The 22,820-nt window shown below is 55.2% G+C and overlaps 1 protein-coding gene across 1 annotated transcript in view; it reads right to left on the minus strand.

Annotated features, from left to right (window-relative positions):
• The window catches only part of FANK1 (fibronectin type III and ankyrin repeat domains 1), a 50,266-nt gene that overhangs the window by 8,360 nt on the left and 19,086 nt on the right, over nt 1-22,820 (minus strand). Inside the window, exons 2-10 of the mRNA XM_045191619.2 lie at nt 19,967-20,144; nt 16,078-16,202; nt 9,909-9,990; nt 8,802-8,876; nt 7,628-7,693; nt 3,620-3,785; nt 665-808; nt 146-223; nt 15-59 (exon numbers count right to left, since the gene is read on the minus strand). Coding sequence (XP_045047554.2) covers nt 15-59; nt 146-223; nt 665-808; nt 3,620-3,785; nt 7,628-7,693; nt 8,802-8,876; nt 9,909-9,990; nt 16,078-16,202; nt 19,967-20,144 — 959 coding nt within the window. The remainder of the gene's footprint in view (nt 1-14; nt 60-145; nt 224-664; nt 809-3,619; nt 3,786-7,627; nt 7,694-8,801; nt 8,877-9,908; nt 9,991-16,077; nt 16,203-19,966; nt 20,145-22,820) is intronic.

Raw genomic sequence — 22,820 nt, forward strand, 5'->3', positions numbered from 1 at the left:
AAGAATGCCCCAACCTGTCTGTCAAACACTCTGGCCATTTCCAGGACGCCTTTGCCGAACTGAAAGAGGAAACAATGAAAATGGCGTTACCTACATGCGCTTTCTCCTCCAGGGGACAGCTCGGGAGAGCCCTGGAGTCCCTCACCTCGTTTTTTACACTCGCATCCGCCCCTTTGTCTAGAAGTAACTGGACTAACTCTCCGTGATTATTTAACACGGCCACCTGAAAAGGAAACATAGAAGACAGGCGAGTGGGCGCTTCCTTCCCCAGAGGCCCAGGCAGCAGCGAGGTGTCCCTGAGCAGGCAGGTCCAGGAGGGCCACCGGCATCCTCAGCGGCAGGGCCGTGGTGGCTTAGCCGGACAGGCCTGTGTACTGTCACCCTACAGTGAGGACAACTGCAGAGACAGGAAATGGACCGGGCCCTGCCCCAGCTGAGACAACCCAGGAAATGCCAGGCCGGAGAGCGCGGCACAGACAGCAGCGCCCTCTGCGTTCGGGGGTCTGCTTAGATCCCGCCGCGGCCTTGGGGAAGGGGGGGCAATTCTGAAAGAAGTAGCTGGAAATAGGGTGGTGACACTGTCACACCTTCAGTGAGAGGCCCGTGGGGAAGCGCACGTGACCGCCACCCGCCTGCCAGCCAATGAGCCCGCAGTGAGACCTACCATCAGCGGCGTCTTCCCATCTTTGTCTCTCACGTTCACGTCGGCCCCGCCTTCAATGAGCAGGGAGGCCACCCGCCGGTCGCCTGACACGGCGGACACTCTCATGAGGGGCGTCCAGCCGGAGCCCGTGTCCACGGCGTCCACCTGTGGGGGGCCACGGGAACGGGGCTCAGTCCAGCTCCTTTTTCGTAAAAGTGTCCACCAGAGACTTACCAGGGGCCACCCGCTTGCCCCAGCTCCCCTGGCTGACAAGCGGCCTTTCTAGGCCCAGGAAGGGGCGAGCGGGCCGTGCTGACTTCACTCACATGTACATCTGTGCGGCGAGAAGCTGGGTGAGGGTCCCTTTACAGCAGGGGTGTCAAACTCACATTCCCTGGGGGCCACAGCAGCCTTGCGGTGGCCTTCCAGGGCCGAATGTGACTTCAGGACTGTATACATGTAACAACTCCTTAACAGTTAAGCAAGAGCTCAGTGCTGCCACCAGGCAGAAACAAGGTGCCGGGCCGGATAAAACAAGGTAGAGGACCTTGTGTTTGCCACCTGTGTTTTAGCGGGTGCTGAGGCACCCCGGGACTCCCCACTGGGACCCTCAGCCATGTTTTGTTCACATGGAAAGGGGGTGGGATAGAAAAGTGAATTAAACACAGTCACCTCACTCTAGGCTTCTGGGGAACCGCCTAGCTCAGTCTCTCTTGCCTACCTCGCCTCACCTGTTTTTAAATAAAATCTTTTGCTTGCCTTTAAATACGTCCGTTAACATCATGTCTGGGACCAGACAGGCGGTCATGTAGACACGCACCCTTATACCTGTCAATACGTATTCATTTTAAGCCGGAGACCTGCAGGGAAATACAAAGTGACCATATCCCCTACATGAACTCTGACCTGGAAAATGAGCCGACCCCATGCTCTCCGCCTGACGCCACCCGCCCGGCCATCGGACGGCCGGTTCCCACAACCGACGCGACACCGAGAGCCCCCAGGCGGGTGCTATAAAGCACGCGCTGCTGCCTCTGAGTCCCAGAAGGACCTCATCAATCTGGGTGGAGAGGCCCTGGGCAACGCCCACGCGCACGGCGGAAACCCGCCCCTCCTTCTGTGAACAGACTGGCTCGGGCGGCACCTGCAGCTTTAGCAATGCAGGAGAATGGAGCCCAGGGACCACAGAAGGTCCTGGGGGATATCGGGCTATTCGTATGTACGAGGTTCTCCGCCACAGCATCTTTAGGGTTTGCGGCTCCTCCTCGTGCGAATAACAAATACCCTTGGGGCAGCAAGTTTCAACACATCTAAATGACAATTGAATAACACTGCGCATTACACAGGGCTTCATACAGCCTTCAGTGCAGGTTCTCGAACGTTTCCTCCTCCGGTCCTGAGGGTCAGGCCGGGGCAGGTGCTTCTATCCCCGGTTTATAAACGAGGAAAGCTTCCTGAGCTCCCGTGGCGCAGGGAACACAGAAATGGCTCCCACGTGAGTCAGCCCCTCTCAGTGTAAGATTCCTGTACTCGGGAGGAGGGTGGCGGCGACGTCCCAGTTAGCTCCAGTCCCCCCTCCCCACGGACCTCCAAAGCGTCCATGGACCACCTGCCAAGACCACGGAAGGGCTCCTGCTGAGGCCGCCTAGCCGCCACCTGCCGGCCACACAGCACCTTTCCTGTAGCTCCAGTGCCACAGAAACACGTGGACTCGACCCCAGAGACGTTTGGTCCCATCTGACGCCCAGACAGCCGACACTTGCCAGATCCCCGTAGGTCAGGGTTTCGGCCAAGGTCAGCCCTGTTTTCTCCTACAGACTTGACGTGGGTCAGAACCACGAACTGAGCGCATCACAAAGTACCGAGCCAGTGCCACGTGGCTGTCTCTGCCACCCCAGGCTGGGGTGGCCCGGCCCGCCCACCAGGCCCATTCCTTCTGACCTCTGCGTATATTTCTCAAAGAAAAGAAGAAATGCAATACAAAGGAATTGCCTCAGTTACTGCGATTTCCCCTTCAAGGGCCGCTTCTCTCGGCCCTCAGCACCAGAGAGGGCGGCAGGAATGGTGAGAGCCCACAGCGCAAGCCTCGCTGCCCCTCAACCGCACGTCCCAGGCCACCGGGACACGTCCACGAGCGCCCTCCGGAGGCAGGACTCTTCTCAGCCGGAGCTTATTTCCCAGGTCACCTGCTTACTCTCTCAATACCCCACAGCACCTTACAGCCGTAACTAGGGTGGCGTTTGTTCACCAGACTTATTTCCATGCCTTGACATTTTTATCTTCCTGTGCAGTCTTGAACAATTGTGCAGCTCTCGCAATTGCCAGCAGTTACCATAATGGAGCTAATTCTGGTTGCCTGTCTCCAGAAACCCCGACCGCACTTCCACGTGCGAAGTCAGATCACTACTTTCCGACAACGCGAACCCAGAAGCCGGCCAGCGGCCTGCATCCAGGCAAAGACGCTCAGAGCTGAAATCTGCTCTTCCTGCAGTCCGTTGGCTCTTGGGAAAGTTCTTGTGACGACTGATCTTTAAACCACCCGAGAGGGCAAACAATCTAATTCTAAAGGCAACAAGAGTGACAAGAGCTGTAGCTGTGAGAGCCCCCGAGATCTGCGTGTCTGCACCCCGGGGCTGTCCCTGGTGCAGGCCCAGGAAAGCTCAGCCGGCAGACAGAAGGATGAGGTAGACGAGGGGTGGACAGGGAGAGAGTGGTGTAGGTGACGTGGGCAGAACCAAGTTCTGCTCGGGCTCCGGCGGTCTTTCTTTCTTCCCACCCGAGATGACCCTCCAGGACAACCTGAAGCCTCACTATTATGCCGGTTCTGCAGTGACCTTCAGGAGCCTCTGGCCCGAAAGCCACAGAACTTTCTGCAGCGTCTCTGAGTTCAACGGACAGACTCTACATCCCCTAGCCCCTGAGGAGGGCGTTTCTGGCCCTCGCCGAGGCATCCGCAGCAGGGACAGAGGCCCTTACCTCACAGCCGTCCTTTATCATCCACTCGATCACGCCGCAGTGGCCCCCATCGGTGGCCCAGTGCAGAGCCGTGCAGCCCCCCAGGTCTCTGGCCTTCCAAGAAGCGCCGTGTCTTCGGAGGTACTTCACAACTTCCAGGTGTCCCGCGTAGCAGGCCAGCATCAGGCTGCAACAGACGGGGGAGGAGCATTTGGCCGTGAGCCCGGGCGCCAAGCTCTGGACGGCATCTCACCCCACCTGGCTCAGAGCTCAGGGACAAACCCGCGTTTCAGTCATTCGTGTGAAGTATATGTGTGTCCTGCAACTGGTGACTAGGTAGGCAAAATGTGGCCTGTCCGTACCGCGGATTATTATGTGGCTATAAAGAGGGGGTGAAGCACTGATAAATCCTACAGAGTGGATGCACCTTAAAACACTATGATAAGCAAAAGAAGCCAGAGGCAAAATGCCCCACATACACGGTCCCACTTACAGAGGCTGGCAAAGCAGGTTTGTAGTTGGGAGCGTGCGGAAGACAGTACTGCAGCCGTTGTGGTCGCCGCAGCCTGCTTTTCTCCGTATGAGCAACTGCAGAGCTACTCTTGCCCAGGCCTGTCTATGAAGTGTCCAGAACGGGTGGGTCTCGGGACACAGGGAGTGGTAGGTCGTCGCCTTGGGCCGGGGCGGGGAGCAGAACCGGGAGACACTGCTAATGGGGGTCCTGGGCAGCAGTGGGGGCTGCACAACTAATCGATAGAGTTTCAAACGCTGAGATGCCCGTTTTAAAGGGGAAAATTTCATGGCAGATAAATTACATCTCAACAAAAACCAATCACGGTAATGGAGTAAAACATGCAATTTTAAAGCACCCACCAGGCCACGGTGATATTCAAAGCAGAGTAAGGAGCTGGTTTAATAGTTTGCTGTCAAATGAGAGGTCTTTTGTCCTTTCTCTAAATATGACTATTGAAGAAAATAAACACGTACCCTGCTGATAGAGGACGAAATGCAGCCCCACCCCCCGGCTGATGAGGAAAAGCTCCTTCTCACAGAAGCCTGCCCACCAACAGAGGTAGAAGGCATCACCGAACTAGAAATCCCTTCTTTGCAGCGCCCAGCGACATCACTGGTGCAGGGAGGGTCATCAGTGGGAGGGCAGGAGGACAGGCGGGGAGCAGGCCACGCATACAGTGCTGGGCTAGCAGCCCAGACACTGTTTTCTAGCCGCAGCGGGCCCTCGGTGAAACCCTGTCTTCACCAAGGAGGGACTCAGCCACTGTGCCCCGACAGTGTCAAACCTGGAACCACCCACTGTGGGCCCGCTGGGACATCTCAGACCTCCGGGGGGCCACACCACCAGCTCTGCAGCATCCTCACTAAACACGTAACCTGAGCCTAGCCACACCTTCCCACCAATTTTAACTAAAGAAATAGAAGGATGAGTGAGCACAGCAAATGCCAGCCCCACCATGAGGGGGGTTAGGCAATACACAGGGCGTTCTGCATTCTGCAAGGTGATCGGTCTGATCTCCTCAAGAAAAAGTCAGTGCTGTGAGGAAAAAATAGAGAGAGAGGGATTTTTAAAGGATAGAGGGCCAGTCCGGAACAAAGGAGACTAGAGAGAGAGACAGGCAGATGCAATGTATGGTCCTCCACTGGATCATGGTCTCCCCCGAACCCCAAAACACAGCAGTGGACGACCTACTGGGGGCAGGGAGGAGGCTCCCATGGGTGATGGGGGCACCCGTGACATTGGGGAATTGGGTGGGATGATGATGTGGGTCCTGGTTTTTGGAGACATGACTGAGGTACCGAGGGGTGGAAGGTGATGCCGCTACCACTTACTTTGAAAGAGGCCCCCCAAAAGCAAATAAAAATGTGAAGAGAAGCAAATACGGCAAAATGTCAACAACTGGCAGACGTAGGCGGTACGAATGCAGCTGTTTATTCTATTATTCTGTCAGCTTTTCTAAATGTTCGAAATTCTCAAAGAGTTGGGGTGTGGGGGAGGAAGGTCTCCCCCATAGGAAAGACAGTTCATAGCAGGATAAATTAAAAATAATATAAAAATGTTTAGTCCTGCTAGTAATAAAAAATTAAAAATTTAAAGTTTTCCGCCGAGTCTCCGAGGAATTCATCTAACACCTAGCACAGGCCCAAGCCCCATGCCCACGCGCCTGCCTTCCCACACAGGCCTTCCTCTCCCGAGACCCCCGGAGAGGGCGGCCCTTCACCTGCCCAGGGGTTGGGAGCCTGCTTTGGATGGATATCACCAAATTGCTTTCCGAAAGGTTACATGAGCTCACCTTTCTGTCAACTGTACCTGGAAGTACCCACAGCGCTCACCCCAGACCAACACTCATATCATCTTCTAAAGGACAGTGTCACGGACGGGCCATTTGTAAATTTTTTACTACTCTCACAGCTGCACATTTTTCATATTAATTTTAACGTATTCTGCTATGAATTGTCTTTCCGTGTAAACTGCTTTGTTCTCCTATGTATTTTAGAAAGAGGGAAGGGAGGGAGAAAGAGAGGGAGAGCAACATCAATGTGTGGTTGCCTCTCACATGCCCCCTACTGGGGACCTGGCCTGCAACCCAGGCATGTGCCCTGACTGGGAATCGAACCTGCAATTCTTTGGTTTTCAGGCCAGCACTCAATCCACTGAGCCACACCAGCCAGGGCTGTAATTAAGGGTTTTTTAATGAGTAATGTATTCTTAATCTTTTTCTTAGTGATTTCCTGCAATCCTTTTGTCTTTCACATCATAAGATCAGATAGATGCGTGCCTGTGTTTTCTACTTGCTACAAAGGCCAGGATTCACCTCAATTCTTTCCCTTCAAATAGCCTATTTCTTCAATATCTTCCTCATTGGTTTGTGTTATTCTCATCAACAGTACCCGTTTCAGTAAAATGATCGAATCTGCTGTTTTAGATGCAAATGCGCCATTTTCATTTCATGTTTAAATTTCTTCTATAACCACCGTTTCGTACCCTTTCGATTTTCTTTTTTTTTTCTTTCTTCTTAGATGTACAAGAAACTGGTCCATTTTATTACAGCGATTTTTAAGAGGTTGCACTTACACTTCTCAATCTTTATTGTCTAATTAATCAATTTCCACTGCTATTTTAATTCCTTCTCCTGCCTCTCACGTTTCTTCACTTTTCATTCTCCTTTTTAAATCGGCATTATGATCTTTCGAACTTCTTGAGTTGATGGTTTAGTTCCAAAATTACCTAAGAGCTCTGTGGAACACTAATGTTTCAATTTGCAAGTGATGTCTAAACTGTTAGTATTCAAAATCTCTCTCTGCCTTGTGTCCAGGGAGCGCAGTCAGCAGGCCGGCTGATTTCAGACGTCAGCCGGTGTCCTGGAGAGAGGCTGGTACCAGGGGCGGCGCCCCGTGACTGAGCTCCCCGAGTGCCAAGCACGGGGCCTGGCACTCAGCACGCATCCAATAAGTACTGGCTGACTGAAATTAAGTAACTAAACCTAATCACTAGCTCAGTAGTCGTTGTTAAGCCTTTCTCGAACATTCCTTCACCTCGGGAAGTCATGTCTTTTGGTAAGCTTCTGCTGTAAGGCACTTAGCCCGTTCCCCTGAGGGAGGTTCTCGGGTTGTGTCTTGTGATTGCCGTTAGCGTCTTAGGAAACACTAGACACCGAGGCAGTGAGAGCCCTGGGGGAGGCGCAAAGCGCCAAGGGGCCCACCGCCCAGTGCCCAGCGCGGAGCGGGTGGCCCCAATGCTAGTAACCGTCACTACTGAGCTCTCCACGGTGCTGGGCACCGGCTGGGGGAAGGCCTGTTCACGCAACAGACACCCACAGCCAGCCGGGGAGCGAAATGACAAGGGAACGAACGAGGATTGTTTTGTTACCCCATCTCTCCTTCCTGAGATGGTACTCGACCTCCCCCACTGTCAAAAAAGAACTGCATCACATCTTTGCCTTAAATCGGAAACGCTCTGGGCAAAGCCCAGTAACACAAGTCTGGGAGTATTTAGGGCCCACTCCCATCGCCTACCTGTCCTTGCCACTTCCGTTCCTCAGGTTCACATCTGTGCCATTGGAAATGAGCAGTTTCACGAGCCTGAGGGGAAGAGTGTGGGTGGAGCTGGACTCGGAGCTGTGAGGGGCAGGGACCCACGCCCGGCACTGTGAGTAAGACGCAGCTGCACCGCGCTCTCCTGCCCGTCTGCACAGGCCGGCCGGCCGGCTTTAAAGCCGAGGCATTATTAAACCAGAAAACAGAAACCTGCCTCTCCCCACAAAAAAGAAGGGTGCCCTGGCCAGTAGGGCTCAGTTGGTTGGAGCTTCGTCCCGTAACCCAAGGGTCGCACGTTTGACTCCAGCCAGGGCGTGTTCCTAGGTTGTGGGTTTGGTCCCCAGGCCAGACGTGGACATGTGCGACACCTGGTCCAGACTTGCATGTGCCTGATGCAGGTGCATCTGGGAGACAACCCACCGATGCTCCTGTCTCGCAATGATGTTTCTCTCTCCCTCCTTCCTGGCTCCCCATTCCCTCCCTCCCTAAAAGCAGTGAAAAAAATGTCCTGGGGTGAGGATTTAAAAAAGTGAGGTTTTACCCTTCCCATAAACTATCCACTGAAAATAAACTACATCACATAAGCAAACGGACCATCAAACCACAGTCCACTCTCAATTAATGACCACTTTAAATACATCTTCAAATGCCAGCACTGGCTGAAAATAAAGTTCTTTCAAAATGGCATTTTAGTTAAAGTGTAAATGATTGAAAAATAAGATATTAGTAGTTAAGTCTACCTCCACGGGGAATGGAGAAAATAAAGTGTATCAGTGAAAATGATGTCTTAGCAAACCCACCAGGGAAGTTCATTTTCCATAATCAATATCCCTCACCTCTCTTTTTTTTTTAAAGAAATTCAGATTCCAACAACCAGTTGTTTCAGGATATATAAAATACGGTGTAAAATAGAATTAAAGGGCAGCCTCTCTTCCTCACCATATGATTATACATTTGTACACGCTCTCCTCCACATCACATAGCTTCGTGAGGAAATCGGCTGAGCTTTGGCTCAGCTGCTCTTTATAGGGCACAGTTTTGGAAAGAGGGAAAAGGGGGTTCCCCCTCCACCCTCTGCCCCCCTCCCCGACGGGAGCCTTTGGGAAAAGGCTGCGCCAACCACCCACAGGGCCGGTCCGAGGAGGAGGCCCACCTGGTGTACCCTTTCTGAGCCGCCACCATCAGAGCTGTGAAGCCCAGTTTATTGGGGACGTCAACCTTCACGTTGCTTCGGAAGAACACAGAGAGGAGGTTAGCGTGCTCGGCGTGGCTCCCTGGGGATTTGCAGCTGGTGTCTCCTGCGGGACACAGGTGGCTAAAATGGTTCATTTTACTGCAAATTCCAATTCCTCCTGGGCCATTACATCTGTGTTGTCCTAGGCTGCCCTGCTGCATATTTTAAACAATTCAAATCCACAAGCGCGGGAGAGAAAACCGCTGTAATTTCACCTCAAAGAGGCACCCCCTTCAGCTCGAAACCATGATGCGAGCCGACAGCACAGCCCCTTCCTCGGGCGAGGACACCGTCCCCGTGCCCACTCTGCACTCCCGGGCACGAGAGCCTCCGCGGCGGCCCCCCTCGCCTTCCCCCAGACCCCCACATCACCCCCAGGCAGGCAGGCCTGCTCCCCAAGACGCAGAGCTCTGGCCCACCAGCCCAGCTGCTTTGACTTTTTGTGGGAACCTTCTGTTCCTCAAAGGACCGAGCCCCAGTTCACAGATGAACTGCCTTCAAAGGCACTCGAAATGACGAGCTCAGGAAGAATCCATACCACCCAGCTGGAAAAAGAGGAGGAACTCTTACCTGCTGCGGCAACATGGATGGACCTAGGGAGCATTGTGCCAAGTGAAATAAGTCGGTCAGAGAAAGACAGTACCATGTGATTTCACCCACGTGTAGAATCTAACGAACAAAATAGACTAACAGGCGAAATAGAAACAGGCTCACAGATACAGAGAACAGGCTGAGCGAAAATTTCTGAAGACTCAGGAACTGGGGTAGAGAACGGGGTACCCAGACTCGTGACTTCCTTTTCTCCGCTTGCGCTAAAGGGTTACCAGCGAGCACACGCGTGCAGCTCTGTCATCACGCTCACTGACGGCTCTGGACTTACGCCGGTCACCCGGGCTCGACTGTGGAGCCAGTGCCGACGCATGGGAACTTCTCAGAGAATAAACTGAAGCGGCACCCTGCATCTCTCTGCGCTCCGTGGGCAATGCAAGTTAACATTAAAAAGTTTAAATGGCGGAGTTCTCTCACCCTCCTTGAAGCATTCGAACCAGCAAATCTTCGTCATTCACGTTGACCGCTCGATGGAAATACTCGCTACTTATAGGTTCTCCTGCGGAAAGGAGGCGGAAGGAAGTCACCCAAAATACAGCACAAATGATGCTCCTGTTTTACTACAAAGTCTTTTATTACAGAATCATAAGCATGTAATTCTGTAACGTGATAATATCACACTCAAGCGCACCCTAGGACATTTTAGGGGAAATGTTCAAATTGAAACTATAAATTATCACACCCATATTATTGCCCTGCCTACCAGCCATACTCAGACAGGCGTTAACTCTGCCAGACCCTGAAGCGTGAAGAAGGTTCGTCCCAGCTCCTCCTCCTCTGGCCCACGTGGAAGTTTGTGTTTACCTCCAAGAAGGCACCAGGCTGTTCCAATAAGGGTGCTCACATTCCCCCTCCGATGCCTTCTCTTCCTGAAAAGCACCTTGTTTTCACTTATTACGAGAAGAACATTTAGATCGTCCTAAAGCCTTGGGACGTTGGCAAGTTGTGAAAGTATTGCTTTGCGAATGTAAAATAACATTTGAAAATCACCCTCTCGGATTTCATAAGACTCAGTAAATGTCTCTGACGTGCGAGGAAAAGCCCCCACTTGTCCCAGAATGCTGGGTTTTCTTTGCCAGAGTCTCTAACCTACTTGAACAACAAATGGAAACAAGACGGGCCGCTTTAACGTTTGAGATCCAAATTTTCAGTCTTCCCGGGACTGTAACACTCACACTGGCCTCGTCTCCTCGGAGTCTGTGGGGCGAAGGGGTCCCGCCCAGAGAGGCAGGACAGGGCGAAAAAGCCAGGATTGGGGTGAGAGCCTGCCAAGTAGGGCAGGGCAAGAAGACGGAGCCTGAGAAAGAGCATGGAGCACAGGGACGGGGGCCAGAAGGAGGACGCTCTCTTGGACGGGGGACGTGCCTCTTCGGAGAAGAGAACGGGGCGGAAGGGCGAACACAAGCAGGGTGTGAGCATGAAGGGGTGCGCGGCAGAAGCCCCTCTTTCAAGGCATTTATTGCAAGGCTCCATTTTGTCTCACGTTCCATGACTGTCTGATTTTTAAATAATTATGCTCAAGCTTAATGACATAACAAAGTGAAGGTCTGAGAGTTGCACCTGGCACATCATAAGCGCCCAGTACGTGTCTGCTGTTGAGGGGACGGTCGTGGGCCAGCAGCGGCCCTTGTCCGATGCAGCCCACCAGTCACTCCTGCCTCCCACACTTGGAATACAGACCAGACCCCCACAGGCATGGAGCTGATTACACCTCATCGTAGTCATCTCCAAGGTCTCACCTATTCACTCAACAAACGCTTACTAAACCTTAACCCTGAGATCCCAGGGAGAATGGGACAGACCCGTGTCTCCCCCTTGCTGCTCACAGTGCGGTGCCCACTTTCCGCCTGTTATTATTCTAAACCCCAAAAGGAAACATCCCCCACACCGCACCCCAGACTGCCTCCTGGGGCTCAGCACACCCCTGAACCGCCCCTGGCAGTCTGGCCTGCAGGGGTCCGCAGGGGTCCACCGGCCTCGTCTGCCACATGGGAAGTAAAACCCCCAGCTCCCGCTCTGTCCTCTGTCCAGAGGAGCAGCTCTCCAGACGGAGCCCCGGGCCCAGGAGCCATGGTCCGCCTGGTTTCCTGAGAGGACCTCAGCGGGGCAAAGTGAGGACCGGGGGCCGGGGCACAGAAGGAGGAGGGATCACCATCAGTGAGCTGGAACCAATAACCTCTCTCCTTTTTGGAAAAAATTCATTGAAGCCAAGATAAAAATGTTTAGAAATAACAATTTTGTCTGCTAGAGCTTGCCAATGTCCTAAAGATTTTTTAGCCACGTTATACTTCCTTTTCATCATTCCACACATATTTTTAGACCAAGAGCTTTAAATAAAAATACCGTGATGAACCGTCAAAAGGCAAGGCCCACGCTGTCCCCAGCCTTCTGAGGGAGGCCACACCCAGCCCGGTGGTTCCCTGGGGGCTGCGGAAAAGGGCAGAGGTTTCCCCCAAAAGACATTGGGTAAAGTCTGATGATACTTTGGGTTTTCACAGCTTAAAGGTAGGTGCTACTGGCATCTAGCAAGTAAGGGCCAGGGACGCCGCAGGACGGCTGCCAGCATCCACAGCGCTGAGGGGGAGAAGCCTGGGCTAGAGCGACGGGGACTCAAAGTGATCTGGTCGGCAACCACCCGCACTCCGGGGACAACGAAGCCCACAGCAGCTTCCCTTCCCTCTCGCTTCCCAGAAAGGAGGGGAGGGCGCCGTGGTGCGAGAGTCTGTTTATCGCCAAGCAGCCCCTGCTTCTGAGACTCTCCAACTTCGGCTGCTACGAAAAATACAGGAATCTGCCTAAAATCAACTGGAAGGATGTAGGAAGTTCCCTTACTGCACTTAATTTCAAAGTCTGGCATCCTCACTGAAATCCTACTGATTAACCCGTGTCTAGGACTTCACACGCGGCTTCCCACATTCTCCTTCAGACCACAGCACCGGCGGCCAGGAAGGCCGAGCGGGTCGCCCCTGGTCACCCGGGCCGGCCTCGTCGGCCACACGCCCTCCTTGGGTGCTTAGAGCGTGGAGGTGGCGATCCAGCCACGGCATGCTGCCATTCACATGAAGTGTTGAATACAACAGACATCGTAAGTAAGTAAATATGACTGCCCCACCCCCGGCAAAGTGTTCAATGAAAGGGGTGCCTAAGCCCAACACACTTCAGAGAAGTGCCGACTTCCTGGGATTCTGAAGAAGCGTGTAAAAGCACGTGCAGTGTGCCAGCACACGGAGGCACCCGCCACCCTCAGCAGCAGCGCCCACGGCCGCCCGCCCCGGCAGCCAGCGCGGGCTCCCGGTGGGATCACTCTCTGGTGCTTCCGGCCCAGGAAGCCCTGCCCCAGGCAAGTGCTGCAACACGAAATAAGTTCATTCTGTGCTTAGAAGCTGGGGGCTGTGCGTGGCCAAGAGCAGGGCCTGTTGATATTAGGGTGTCATTTCCATAAACCTATTGCCTCTTCCAGCTCCTGCAAGAGGTAGTAATCAGGGCTCTCATTACTTATTCTGAGAACAAAGGGACCGCTCCGGGAAGAGAGGAGACCGCGGAGCTGTTCATCATCCTGGCTCGCTGAGTTCCGGCAAAGAGCAGCGGTGACTGTCACTGGGGAGGGGGGGTGGCACACGGCAGCTCTTTCCCAGCGTCCCCTCGTTGACCCCTGGCAGCCGCGGGAGGAGGCGCAGAGGTGGGCAGGGACAGGCCCTGGCACGGAAACATCCCCGTGTTTGCGTGCGCTTGGCAGAGCGACGGGAGAGAAAGGGCCACAGTGTGCAGAGCAGAGCAGGTCTTTCCACGCCCACGCCGGGCGAGAGGCACGAAGAGCAGAGGAAATTCCAGGGAGCCAAACGCCGCACGGCTCCCGCCCCCGAGCCCCTGGAGACTCTGTGGGCCTGACCCAAGGGGCGGCCATCAATCTGAGCAAGTGAATACAAGAAAGGCAGGATCTGCCTTCGTTCTCCACCGATTACCCGAGGGTGGCAATTGCTAATGTTGAACCGAGGCTGCCCGAGAAGGCTGTTGGTAGTGGGGGGAGGGGGCAGGGAGGACCACACGAGGGGGCCACCATTCTCAGGAGGGGGAAGGGCAGGGTGGTCTTCAGGAGCCCCACTCGGGTCCTGTGGGAGGCTCAGTTAACTGCAGAGGTTATCACCCCCACATTGTAGTGGGGCGATAATGCCTCGCTTGGTGGAAGCCAAGTCTCCATTAATGGTGGTGAATAAGTGATGAGCTCATCGGAGAAGAGATTTGCCAATTAACAAGCCGCAGCGGTTTTTCTTTCTTTTTAAGGGCCCAGCTGATTAAAATTGCATGCCCCATTTAAGCAAGCGTCTGGTGTACTTTACCTGGGAAAAAAGGCTGAGGATCCTTTATGCAAACAAAGCGCATGATTCATTAAAACACTTTCAAACCGCATGCAAATTACCCACCCACAGAAGCACTTCCACTGTTTTGTACCACGTGCGCATTTTTAATTCTTTGTTTAGCACGCGCTGCCTCCCGAAGAGAGTCCACTGTGGGCATCATAACCACAACAACGGGTGAGGGAGCGGCAGCCAGCGGGAGCAGGGCCCCCGCGGCCGTGAGCCTGCCACTCACGCTGTGACCTGATAGCAGGACACCCAGGAAGCCCCAGCGGCGTACAGGGGCAGCACCAGAGACCCCATCTCCATCACGCCCTTGTCCCCGCAGTAGGTCCTGTCTCACTGCCCATGGAAGCCACAGGCCGCAGTGACAAACGTCCTGGGCCCCTGGAGCAGTGGCCTCTCAGAAGCCAGCCTGGCAAGGACAAGGCCCACCTGGCCCCACTCGGCCCTTGTCAGCTGGCAGATGAGCTGACGATGGCTCTGCAGCGACTCCGTGTCAACTCTGGCAGGAAGCCCGGGGGACCGTGCCCAGCTTGGCTGTGCTGCTGAGGTGGCAGTGGCCACCTGGGGCTCACCGCAGTCAGTCCCTCGCCAGTTCACCCGCACCTCGCAGGTCAGGTGGACCCTTCCAGCCATCATGAGAGTGAGCTGAGGAAATCAGTGCTCCCCCTGGTCCTCTCAGTTCTGCCTCGGGCCCTCCCTCTCCCCCTCCATCCATCTACCGCAGGGGAGCACGATAGACATGCCTGGCCCATCACTTCCATCCCCAGCGGCACACAGCAGGTGGCAGACAAGAAGACAAACCTGTAGTAAAGTAAGACACAGGAAGAGCGCTAGAGGAGGTGACACAGAGAGGCTGCGTGCCAGGGAGGAGCTAGGGGGCAGGCGGAGGAGGGGAAGCCACTCGGGGGCCCAGCCCTGAGCAGGGCTCTGCAGACAGAGGGGTTGGGGAGGGGTTGCTGGAGAGGGACGCCCCAGAGAGAAGGGGCAGAGGAGTGCAGGGGTGGCCTGGGGGTGGCCAGGGACAGCAGGAGGACAGGAGGGAGCTGGCAGGCGGCCTGAGAGGGCACCCAGCCCAGGGCTCCCCAGTGCCAGCCTCTCCCCCTGCCCCTGCTCTTGTTGCCCATCCTGCGGCTCTGCCTTCTTCTCCCGCCTCCGATACTCCAGGCGCTTGGCATCTCCCAGACAAAAGCAAGTGCTTTCGAGTCCTCCCATTAAGGGACAAGCCCCTGTCCTGATGCACCTCCATAACTGACCACGTCACAACCAAAGTCCCTGCAGAAATTCGGTTTCCTCACGGCTAGCCGGGCAGCAGCTGGGAACATCCACGCGCGGCCACTCTCAGCAGTAACTGAACTCTCAGTTGGCTGAACTAGCGTCGGGCCCATCACCTTGTCTGCAGCTGACCACAGGACCGCCGAGAACTGAATGGTCCTCGGCCCACACGAAAGCGTCTGTAAGTGCCTGCCTCAACGACACACAGGAAAGCCACGGGGAGGAACGACACGCACGCACAGGCCAGATGCTACAGCGAATAAAATTCTTAGTAACTCTCTACCCACGAGAGGAAGATCTCCCTCGTGCAACCACAGAGAAGACGATGAGCCTGTGGCTCCGGTGGGCAGGCTGCGAGCGCTTCTGGACACTCTAACCTGCGCGACACTCGAGGTCAAAACGGCGCTGGGCACACAATACTTCAAGGCGTTTCCAAACCCCAACCACAGAGAACGTCAGCGCCCTTCCTCCGGCCTGGGCAGCGTGGAGCATCCCTCCCTTGCCCTGCGGGCAGGAGCCGTGCCGTCCTTCCTTTGCGACTCACCGTGTCCCCGGGGTCCGCGGCGTGTGTCAGGTCAAGTCACACACGCTGCAGTTGCCCAGAGGGGACAAGACACCGACCAGCCCTGGCTCCCGGAGGATGAGCAGAGGCAGCCTGGGTCTCCGGGCCAGATCGCTGGCTCCGGCCCTTGTCCTGAGCGAGGCGGCCATGCTTTTGCACCGAGTGTGCACCCAGGGCAGTGCAGGCACAGACCATCTCTGACGCACTGCACAACCAGACGTCCTAGATGACGGCCAGGCCCCGCCAGGGCACCAGGTCATCACAGTGTTTGAAAGAGGAATCAGCCCTGCCCCCGGGAGGGCCGCGCCAAAGGCAGGCCGCGGCGCCCCCCACCCTGCTTGCTGTCTCCGTGAGTCTTTGATAACTGGGCTCGCAGGGGTTGCGTACTCACTGGTCGTAGACACGGAGACCACTGGGCTATACTCATATTCGCCAGAGGGGCTGGTGACCTTCAGCCGAAATCTGTACAGGGTCCGTGGCTCCAGGCCTTCCACGACGTGCTTTGTAGCATACCCCCTAGACAGGAGGAGACACAAGGGTGCCAGGGACTGAGTCGGCGTCCTCTGGCAGGCACAAGGAGAGGAGGCACGGGCACAGGTCTGAGCACCCACGCTAGACCCTGAGGGCCTCGAGCGCAAAGGACACGTCTTGCGTGGCCCCTCCGTGCCTCCCTGTGCAGTTCTGCCTGAGGCCTTAGGAACAAGCAAGGTCCTGCCTCTGCACCCTTGGGAGCTAGCACCAGGTAAAGAAGTTCAACTTCCCCCTGGGGGGCGAGGCCGCCTGGTGGGGGAGACTCAGTGAGACACCGGACAGCGGAGGCAAGGGAAGAAGCCAGGTCTGCCACCAGCTGTACCAGCCACCCCAGCAGAGGCAGTGGACACTGAGGGATGCCATTTGGGTCCTCCAGCCCCAGCCAAGACCACGGGGAGCAGAGACGTGCCAGCCCCACCTGCCCAAACTGCAGACGCGTGGGAACACGCATGGCAGTTTTTTACCCCAGATTTGACGGTGGTTTGTTAGGCAGCAGCAGATAACCGAGGCTTCGGGGATCGACAGAAAAGAAACTACAGGAAAGATGGTGGAGAAACAGTGCCAACCACATTTGAATTAGGAAACCACGGCACAGAGAAGTGTTAAAAATAGATACAAATGCATTTACCATAAAAGTAAAAGCTCTCAAACGAAGATAAATGTGCAGGAAAACTGCATGAGCTAAGTCATAGTAACTTCAAAATCTACACTCTACCAGCTTGGCGCCCTTGGTCTTCTGGGCGGGTGGGCTTCATCGCTGTGAGCACGGGGCCACAGCCAGATACCCGACACACAGACACTGGGCCCTCAGCTGTCTGGCAGCGGGAAGACCTGCAGGAGCTCGCTGAGAACGCAGTACCCAAGTCTCAATGCCAGGGGTCAAGACTGAACATAGTTCTGGACCAAAATATAGCCAGAAGTGCCCCCCATGAAGTCCAGCTTTGTGCAATATCATCAGAGCGCCCTGAAGCCAGCAGCTCCTCCGTGACCGCTGCAGAGGGGAAAACAGAGCTGTTCTAGAAAACAGATGGTACTCAACACCTCGGGGGCAGTGGGCGGAGACTCCCACAACATTTATAGGGATGGCAGCATGGAGAACACCAGGCACGGCAGGGGACCCAAGGAACCATGGGGGTACCCACGGTGATACAGCACATATGTGGGTGACAAGCAGGACCGTCCATCGAGCCTTGGGGAGGCCCCACTTACCCGGCCTGGGGGCGGCAGCACGGACAACAAAGGGGCCTTCTGACTCCTTCCGCAGTGGAGGACACTGCACAGAGTTTTAGTAGAACGTGCCTTCTTTCTGTCATCGGTCCACACGCAAATGTTTGACACAGAGCTGAGCAAGCACGAAGTACAACACACCACCTACTGGCGCCTGAGGACAGTCGGTCACCAGCCTTCCCTCCGAGCTCTGCCCCCAGCGCCTGCCTCACTCACCCCCACACCCCACCCTGAGCTCCCGCTGCACCTGCCATCTCCCTGCCTCTGTCACTCTCCCTGCTCAGGCCCGAACTCAGGCCGCCCTCCCCCTGCGGAAGCCTGGACGACAGGTCTCGAGCATTAGCTCTGGCCCTGGGAGTCTGCGCGCCTCCCCTCTTGCAGGCAGACATGGCCAGGTGACTTCCTTGGGTCAAAGAAGCAGTGGCAGAAGGGAAGTGTGTCATCCTGAGTAAAAGACTCAGGAAACACCGGGCCACACACTCGTCCCCCGAGGCCACAAGGACAGACCGTGTTCAGGCGGAGGCTGCTCCACTGGTCAGGGAAGCGCAGGGAAGACGTGGGGACCGCAGCCAGGGCTGTGGGCAGGAAGGAGCCCCGGCACCGTGTGCTCTCTTCTTCGTCCTAGTTCCCGTTTCCCATTTCCACATCACAGGGTTGGGGGCGGGGGCGTTGCCTCTTTGCCCAGTGCCGTGTCCCCAGCCTAACCCTAACCCTAACCCTAACCCAGCACAGTCCCCTCATGAATACCCACTGAGTGAACGAATGAAACGCACAGTATGGCCACCAGTTATCACAGGGATTGGGGGCGGGGGAAGACAGTCAGGGGAGAGCCTGACTTGACAGAACAAAGGATGGGGCAGGGCCAACGTGGCCAAACAGGGGAAACAGCCAAACACCCATGTGGAAAAAGCCAAGGCCCAAGTCACAGGGACAGGAGGTAGATCCTTTGGCATGATCTGCTCTGCTCACAAGTGACAGACGAGAAAGGCAGGTGTGGACAAGGGTACTGCATGTCAGTCTAGGGAGCTGGATCTTCACCCTCTGAGCACCGGAGACCCGTTGATGAGACGCGACAGAAGGAGGAATGAAAAGAAAAGTCACGGAGCACAGGGAGCACAGGGATAGAAGGAAAAGAGGGAAAAGGCCACTTCATTCAAGCAGCTGCGATGCTGGGCAGCTGAGGGCCTGGAGACACAGCTAAGCACTGGCTGGAGTAGGGAGCTGGCACCTCGTTGGGGGAAATGCCACCGTGGGGGGTGGGAGCACAGAGGGATTCACGAAGGGAGGATGCACAGAACTGGCAAAGACAGCACCAGGGATCCCAGACGGGCTAGTGGGAGCCCCGGGCAGAAGCTCGCCAGCCGGGAAGGGGCTCTTCCATCCACAATCCCAAGGACAGGTGTTCTAGACAAAAATCCCCTCTTCAAAGAAAGGCACTTGCTGGTGTTCGGGATACCTGAGCCAGTGATCAAGATTAACACAGTCTCATCCTGCCACCTAGTGTCCGGGTTTGTGTCTCCTGATTCACTGGCACAGGTGCCCCGAGTGCCGGCCTGGATCCTCGCCACTGGCCCCGAAAGGCCAGGTCGGCATCCCGGTGCAGCCCATGGGCAGCGCGCGGGTCTCCAGGGGAAAACACAGCGACACCGACAGAAACACAGCGTTACTTTGCAATACGGCTGTTGAAGGGAAGAAATAAGAGTTGGAATGAAGCCTAAGAAAAAAATGACTTATTTACTCCCATTGCCTTCTCTTACTTATTCCTGCAGCAGACAGCCTGTGGGACTACGGGGTCCCGACATGGCCCAGAGCTGGGGTTAGAGCGGAAAGCAAGCAGGAATCTGATCTGCCTGTCGCTGACTGTAAATGCTGGTCGGGAGACAGAAAGGAAAGGAGGCGAAATCATCCCCACGGAGCCCAATGTTGGGAGGCGTGTGAAACAAGGTCCCGGGTAGACGGAGGCCACTTGCAGGAGGGCCCTTGGAGGAGGACATATCTGTCTGACAGGCACCAGCCCTGTGAAGCCCAAAGGAAATGTGTTCAAGGTCAAGGCAACAAGGAAGACCTGCCGTGGGACCAGTGTGGCCCAACTGAGACAGAGGGGCAGCAGGCTGTTTGCAGGGGGTTAGCAAGGGTTTGGCGGTGGGGCTTGAGGCTGGCGAGTTGCCCCGGGGAGATATGCGGGACCCCAGCCCACGTCTGGAGACAGAACAGCCTGACGGGACCCTCACCTAACTGCATCAAACTCTCCTTTACCCTGTCCCTACATTTCAGATTGTTTAAATATACCATTAGAATATTTCAGAAGCCAAGGAAGCTCCCAAAGGTACAGGAAGTTTAATTCCAAGGTTACTGCTAAAGCTATTTTCCAAAAATTATAATTTAGAAATAGCATGAAAGCAGCCAATGCTGACTCATTCTTTTCTTTAATTTCAAAATGAGTCTTTTTAGAGCCACTAGAAACCAGTCCAGCTAATCGGGAAACCAAAGAAAAATGTTAAGCAGCTCAACGTTGCACCTACGTATAAATGATACCGTAGGTGTGCATTTTGGGGTCTTCTTCCTCGATCGAGAACCGGGCCCACTGCTCCTGAGGTCCCCGTCGCGGCGCTTTCTTCTCCAGGTCCCAGTACAGCTCGATGCTGTGATGCGTCACCTTGCCCACAACAGGTGGGTGAGGCTTGGAGGGCGGCGTGGCTCCTAAAAAAAGAATGACACAGATTTCAGGACTCCCTCGCCACGCAGAAGAGAGGTCGGCTGAGTGCCTGGCAGCTGCTCGGGGGTCATCTCTGCCTCCCTGCCCCTCAGGCGTCCACGGGAGCATCCCCCCTGTGCCTTGGAGAACGTCTGAACAGCTGGTGTGAAGGACACTCAGCTGACGTCATAGCGAGCTACCACATTCTTCAACGAGCTGGTGGCCTCACCCCCGTCAAGACCGGCCTCCACTCGTGGGCCCTCCCAAAGGCTGGTTAGCACATCGGACTAGTCAGGCTGCTCCTGGAGCTGACGACATGCAGGTGGCTGCTATGACCCTTCGGAGAACTGCCTGGTAGACAAGACAAGAGACAAGGGCTCTAGCTGGTCCGCGTGTGTGTGACGTAGGTGAGAGAGGGTGCGTGTCTGCTCCACGTCAACGGTTCCCGCACACCAGCCAAGGGGAAATCCCTGAGGCTCACAACAAAAGAGGCAAAAGGTGAGCAGAGCACAGAACAGCAAAATCAGAATGGCCAGCGTGTTGTCCGAAGAGGTGTTCGTGTCCCCTGGTGGCCACAGAAAGTGATAACAGCAGCGTGGCACCTTACGTCCAGCTGGACACTTAAAACGACACGTCCTAACTCTCGGAAGTGACAGAGCACACGCAACATTGGTGGCGGGGCACTACGGAGTGCAGCCCTTGCAGGAAGCAGTAACTCGGCCTCTAATGAAATTAAGAGACGTGCGCCCTCCTCCGCAGCCCTCCCACCCCTGGCAGTCCCTCCCGCCGGAACCAGGACTCCGCTGCACACAGGGACGGGTACGCACACGATTTCTACTGTTCTCAGCAATTCACAGCGAAAATACAAGTAAAAAACCCTTAACAAGGGGATGGTCAAATAAATGATGATCCGTCCACAGCATGGACTATTACGCAGGCTTTGTAAGATGAATTCATTCTACGCTAGACGCCTTGAAAGGTTTCCAGAAGATATTGCTGAGTTAGAAGTTAAGACGCAGAGAAAATTCAGACTAGCCCATTTCGGCGAAAGCTGGCCAGGGCCACAGCACAGCTGCCCCGAGTTACACACGGAAGGTTGTTGTTTCTTGCCTGTTTCGTCCCCCTGCCCAATTTTGAGCTCCCGGAGAGCTGGGTTCATACTTACGCTTCTTTTAAAACCTATCCCTTCCCCTCTGCCTGTCAGGCCTCAAAGGTATCGTGGATTCACCACGCCGGTTACTCGGACGGAAAGGAGCTTGTGCTTCCCCAGTGTCTCAGGCAGCTGCCCCTGCTCCCTGCAGCCCCACCCTACCCCGCCCAGGGGAAGACAGGGCTGCCCTGGTGCCGGCTGCCCCAGGCCAGGAGGACCGACAGCCACACACCCCTTTACATTCAGATCCAGAGCCACACCGGGGGCTGCCTGCGAGCTCGAGTTTGCCAACTTCATTTTCCTAACAGTGCGAAATGCATTGCGACACAGGATTGGGGAAACATGGCTTGTAATACATACTTGGAAACTGAGTCAGAAATACTTCCCCCAGAGTGTTTTGTGATGACTAAATAGCACATGGAGAGCGCCTGCATAAATCACGGTATATTTCATACGATGAAAACCTGCGCAGCAGCGAAAGGAAACTAGCTCCAACTACGGCACACATGAGCCTCGAATGGGTGGGGGGAACCACAGGTTCAGAAGGTATGTACTATCCTGCTTGTGCACATTCTTAAAACACACAACACTCTGTATTTGGGGCACGTGGCTCCGCGGTAAAAGTCAAAACCATAAGTATAAAAGCATAAGGGGCTTTAGAGACATAAAGCGGAGTTCCCCTGCTTTTCACTTCTCGCTACCTGGAGCCTCCGCTGGGAATTCCCCGTGGGTGGTAGGTAGTAGGCGGACACGAGGCACGTCTCCGGAGTCGTCCCTTTGGCCTAATGATAGTAACTACGGCTCACTGGGGCTCGCCCTGCACCAGGCGACGCCCTGGGCTCCTGATCCACAGCGGGCCTGCACCCCGCAGCAAGCCGATGGGCTCGGTTTACAGGGGGGGACAGAGGGAGGAGACGGAGGTTCAAGGCTACAGGAACCGGGAGCGGGATGCAGCTCCGTCTCCAACTCCACGGGCCACGTGGTGTGACGCTCTGGCATTCTGCAGTGGAGACAGAGAAGGTTCCCCGTATAGGAAGTGCATCCCCGTGAAATGACAAAGTCTCTCACGGTCAGATGCGAAAAGTCAAGTTGCTATTTATGGTCTTTAGACTCAGAGCGCGTCCCTGGGGTTTAAAGCACATCCATCGTGAAAAGGGCCGCTGCGTTAACAGCAGCGACAGGGAAAAGTTCACGCGTACCCACTCAGCTCCCGTCCACTCTTAAGAAAGCCACAGTGCTGAAGGAGGTGGGCGAACGCCAGCAGACACGAAGGGCCACCTTGCGGACCCTCAGAACAGAGCCTGCTGACTTCTAATGTGCTGTGGGAAGAGGAACTACAGGGTCAGGCTTATTTTTTTTTAATCCTGTATTAAATAATAGCACACAAGGCTGTGAGTGGGGGGCTGAGAAGTACAGCTTTGGGGTCCGTGTCAGGTCGACCGACTACAAAACCTTGAGGGGGCTTTGTTTGGTTGGTTGGTTTGTTGGTTGGTTGGTTGGTTTTTACCCCCACACATAAGCCCACATTCCC

The sequence above is a fragment of the Desmodus rotundus genome, chromosome 4 (assembly GCF_022682495.2).
Source record: "Desmodus rotundus isolate HL8 chromosome 4, HLdesRot8A.1, whole genome shotgun sequence".
Classification (NCBI taxonomy): domain Eukaryota; kingdom Metazoa; phylum Chordata; class Mammalia; order Chiroptera; family Phyllostomidae; genus Desmodus; species Desmodus rotundus.